This window comes from Poecilia latipinna, unplaced genomic scaffold (assembly GCF_001443285.1).
Source record: "Poecilia latipinna isolate Pla-1442-1.1 unplaced genomic scaffold, P_latipinna-1.0 Scaffold2435, whole genome shotgun sequence".
NCBI classification, from domain to species: Eukaryota; Metazoa; Chordata; class Actinopteri; order Cyprinodontiformes; family Poeciliidae; genus Poecilia; species Poecilia latipinna.
Window position 1 is genome coordinate 72,709 of NW_015115051.1, and position 4,513 is coordinate 77,221.

Genomic DNA, 4,513 nt, shown 5'->3' on the forward strand with positions numbered 1-4,513 from the left:
GGGCCTCTAGTCAGCCAGCACGAAAATCAGAAAAATTCATTCCACAAACTTGAGCAACCAAAGCAGTCTCTGTGACGTTTATTAAAAACTCCACAGGCACAAAATGGAAGAGTTACTAAAGGCACATTAGCAGCACTGAATTAAATCTCTCATTTGTTGCGCATCTCTGCGCAGTGCAGTGGATTTAACCCATCATACAGGGCCGGTCCAAGGCTGTATGAGGCCTCAAATTCAAAGATTAAACTCAGATTGTTGCTGTGGTACAAAACAATCCAACTATGAATATTGTTCTTTGAACTTTTACAAAGAAAACTTTCCAAATCCTTAAAATCTTACATTTAAATGTTAAACTATTTAAAATATCTTAATTTATGTATGCTGAAACCATTAGATCAAATTTAGCAGCATTGATCATCTCAATAAACAAATGTTACATTTATGCATCTGTGGTTTGTGTTAAAATGTTAGCATTTTATGGGGCCCTTTAATCCCCATAAGGGGGGCCTTATGGAGCCACTGATTTATTCTGAATTAAACAGAAGTGCAAATAATTGATATTGATATTCATTTTGACTGTATTTTTTGATTTGATGTTTTTAAGACTAGTGGTGGATTCTAAACAGCATTTCACTGGCAATGTTTTCCAGTAACATATAATTGCCCAGTAATATTTTTACATGTCCTGTCTACTTAACATCTTTTAATACAAACACGGTGGACCGCCTCGGCGCCTCAATCACTGGGCTTAGCAAGTTTTCTGGGGGAAACCCTGAATATGTTTTCGTCACATTAAAGCAGTGCACCCACTTGTCATTGCCCTAAGTGCTAAAGTTTACCTGTGAACAAGGTGAATACTTGTCAACCCATGGTTCATCTGGACCGCTTTCATTTGATTTCGTCATCCAAAGAGAACCATTTCGGTCTTCTTTCCATTTTCTAGATCTCCTCTCTTCAGATTGAAAGCCCCAAATTTGTTTGTCCTCGCTCTTGGCAGATGTATCAGAGAAGGATGGATCCACCCAGCTATTTACCTAATATTCAAGAAGAAGAATTTAAAGAGTGGTAATTAAGACCTTATGTGCATACCCAAATTTGCACCCTCACACTAACAGAACGTATTTAATTTTATCAGCAATATTAATAAAATACACACTTGAATTTTGTACCCAAAGTATATGTTCCAATATCCTTTGGGTACAAAAACATATTGTAATGCATACAAATACTTATTTTATACTAATATATAACACTTATACCTGTAATATTTCTAAGACATTACAATGGGCAAGTTTTACAATAAAACCAAAATAATATTTCCACTGTAATGTTTACACATTTCTGGCAGTTGGTGAAAATTTAATTTAGAGATTTTAAAAACATAAAATTTCAGTTTAACTCCATCATAATATCAAGTTCTTTCTCAAACATTTGACAGTTTCACCATTTTATGTTTTATAACAACAAATACATATACACATTTATCATACTCCTTTTAACCCTTTACCAGGACTGATAACAGTGACGCATATGAACAAAAAACAAAATCTGGTCATTTTAGCTTTTCATTGAAGTTTAATTTTTCTGATTATTTGAGTGACCTGTCCAGGGTGACCCTGTTCTCGCCCCGAACGTTAGCTGGAGATAGGCACCAGCACCTCTCCCGACCCCACTAAGGGACAAGGGTGTAAAAAAGATTAACATGCAAACATCAAAGAAAGACCCAAGGCCTGGATTCCAACCCATGACCTTCTTCCTGCAATGAAAAGGGTTATTGACTGTGCCACTGTGAAGCCCCATCATCACCAATTATTATTCACTATTTATGTGAACTGCAGCTAGTGTGTGCCATAGTGTGCACATCTACAGGTTACCTGGAAATGCCATGTCTGACTTAGACATACTTTGTCTTTTGGACCATTTCGACATTTTGAAATCACATTAACCAAAATGTGTGATGAGTTCAAGAAAGGAAGGAGTTTAGCAGATCATACTGAAATGTCTAACTTATTCAGTTACTAGTCTAAAATTTTCTGGAGCTGACACTTTTAGGTTTCTATACCTAAAAAACAAACAAACCCTAAACGGCTTTTTTAGGTCAAAAAAAAAAAAAAAAACTCATACAAAACCCCCCACTAAACTGGGAATTTCCACTGTAAAAGCACATTCATGACAGACAGAATAGCCTATGATTATGAGCAAAGAGCCACCCGTGATTTTGCTGCCACTAATGCTTAAGGACTGCTTCAAATTTTATGAAAAATAATTACATTTTCTTTCTATGAAAGATATCAAAACTCGGACAAAATAGAATCGGGTTTTGGGATCAGATTTGGCCATTAGTCTCAATGTAAATTATACATTTACACTGAGACACAACCATTTTAAAAACAATTTAATTGTTTAAAATTAAACCATTTAAACCGTTCAAGAATGGTGATGGGGTGTATCTACGAATTCATAGTCGAATATATTAATAATAAAGTTAATCATTCTAGTGTTTTAGAATGCAAAATCTACAATAAATAATAAGCAGATAATAAGTATGGTTCGAAACTAGGCTAACCTGTGTTTAAACGCAGCAAACACAAACAGATGGTATGTGTGCCATCTTATTGAAACACTTACTCGTCCTGAGTTGGCTTTATCTTCCAAGGAAAACTTTTTCATCTTTGGTCGTAGCTTTGAGTACAGAGGAAATTACTGATAGAGAACTGTTCCAGATACTCTTTCAGCAGCAAATGAGTCTTCAAAAAACGCCGCAACTCCAGTAAGGTTGAAATTAAATATGCCGTAGCACTTCTGGGAGACATAGCATGCTGCTTTAGATCTTCTAAAACCAAAGCCTTCTTCCTCTTTTTCTATTTCATGGCGTAAGTAAGCTGTACGGTCCATTGTCGCCACCTACAGGACTGGAATGGAGATAGATTAACAAAAAATGTTTGCATTCTTTCTGCTAAATTTGTGACCTTCAAAAAAGACATACCGTTTTTTTTTCTATTTTATTTTTAAGATTTAGGTGGATCAAGCTTCTTCATGATCTATGTTTTCTTCTTTGTATGTTCAGCAGTCCATGAAGTCAATTTTGTAGACTGCAACAATCATCCTATTTTATATTTGTCCTTTTAGTTGAACAGTCTATGTTCAACCCCATAAATGGACATCCCTGCAAACAGCCTCTTTGTAGGAACATTAGTTTGGTTAACTATGGATGCAAAGAGCTTGTAATCTAAATTTAGTGTTGCTATGTGGTGTTATGAACTGGATTCCATTTAGTCTTTATTTGTCTGTGGAATTAATTAGATTACTGCCTTTCTCTACAATACCTTCAATCTTCACCTTCAAGTGTGTTGAAGAAGCAAAGAACATTGGAAAAAAAAATAGTAGCGCCAGCAGTTATGTTTTATAATATTCTGCTAGAAAAAACTCCCTACATGACCGACATCCTTTTATTTGTACAGAAGATTGCCTTATTTAATTGCATCGGATCCAAGTACAATTACACTTAAGTGTGCAGTTAGCATTTCTATAAGTTGGCATCATTTTCCTTCTGAGGTCTTATTTTTTTCTAGCCTATTTCCACATTAATCTTAAAATAAACTTGATGTTCTACAAATAAATAATGGGAAAATTGTGGATCTTTACTGAGAGTTTCCAAACTATGTTGCTGCCCGCTTCACCGCCATACTCAGAAGTCTGGGAACAATTCTTAGACATGTTGTGTGTATTGAGCATTGGAAATTAGTACAACTGTATTATGATCCTATATTTTAAAAGCTTATCTGAAAACAGTGTATAAAAATGTTAGGACAAGATGTCCAGGATATGGCATGATTATGAGACCATACCCTGGACAGGTCACCAGTCCATCACAGGGCAACACAGACAAACAATCAAGCACACACACACACGCACGCACACCTAAGGAGAATTTAGAGAGAAACCAATAACCTGACAGTCATGTTTTTCGTCTGTGGGAGGAAGCCGGAGAATCTGGAGAGTACATATCAGTTATTTGCCCTCATATGCATTATTAATATATTTAAATTTTTGACATTTGTCTCAGTTAGATATTCTTAGCTTAGCTTTATTAATTCTCATGATAAAGTTTGTGTGAATGTGATGGCTCTCATCATTACTTGTTGCAAATTAATAAAGTGAATTGAATTCTACAGATTCAACAGAATTAAAATTTTTAAGATGGTGCAAGAGGCAATGACAGGCTAGATTGGGACAAACCAGAAAAACAAAGTGATCTGGTATAGTCAGATCAGAGTTGCTGCACAGAGATCAGAAAAACTCGACCCAAAAAGTTCAAGCAATCAAAACAGTTTCTGTGGCACTTATTAAAAACTCAACAGAAACAAAATGGAAGAGCTACTAAAGCCACATAAATTAAATCTCCTGTTTATCCCTCTGTGTCCTGCATAGATGCAGTACAGGTGCTGGTCATAAAATTAGAATATTGTGATAAAGTTCATTATTTTCCATAATGTCATGATAAAAATTAAATTGT

At 35.3% G+C, this 4,513-nt stretch overlaps 1 protein-coding gene across 1 annotated transcript in view; it reads right to left on the reverse strand.

Moving 5' to 3' along the window:
* rad17 (RAD17 checkpoint clamp loader component) overlaps positions 1–2,854 on the reverse strand; it is a 62,417-nt gene extending 59,563 nt beyond the window's left edge. Inside the window, exons 1-2 of the mRNA XM_015019450.1 lie at positions 2,626–2,854; positions 837–1,031 (exon numbers count right to left, since the gene is read on the reverse strand). Of these exons, the coding sequence (XP_014874936.1) occupies positions 837–1,031; positions 2,626–2,667 (237 nt within the window). The 5' untranslated portion in view covers positions 2,668–2,854. The remainder of the gene's footprint in view (positions 1–836; positions 1,032–2,625) is intronic.
* Positions 2,855–4,513: the final 1,659 nt, after the last annotated feature.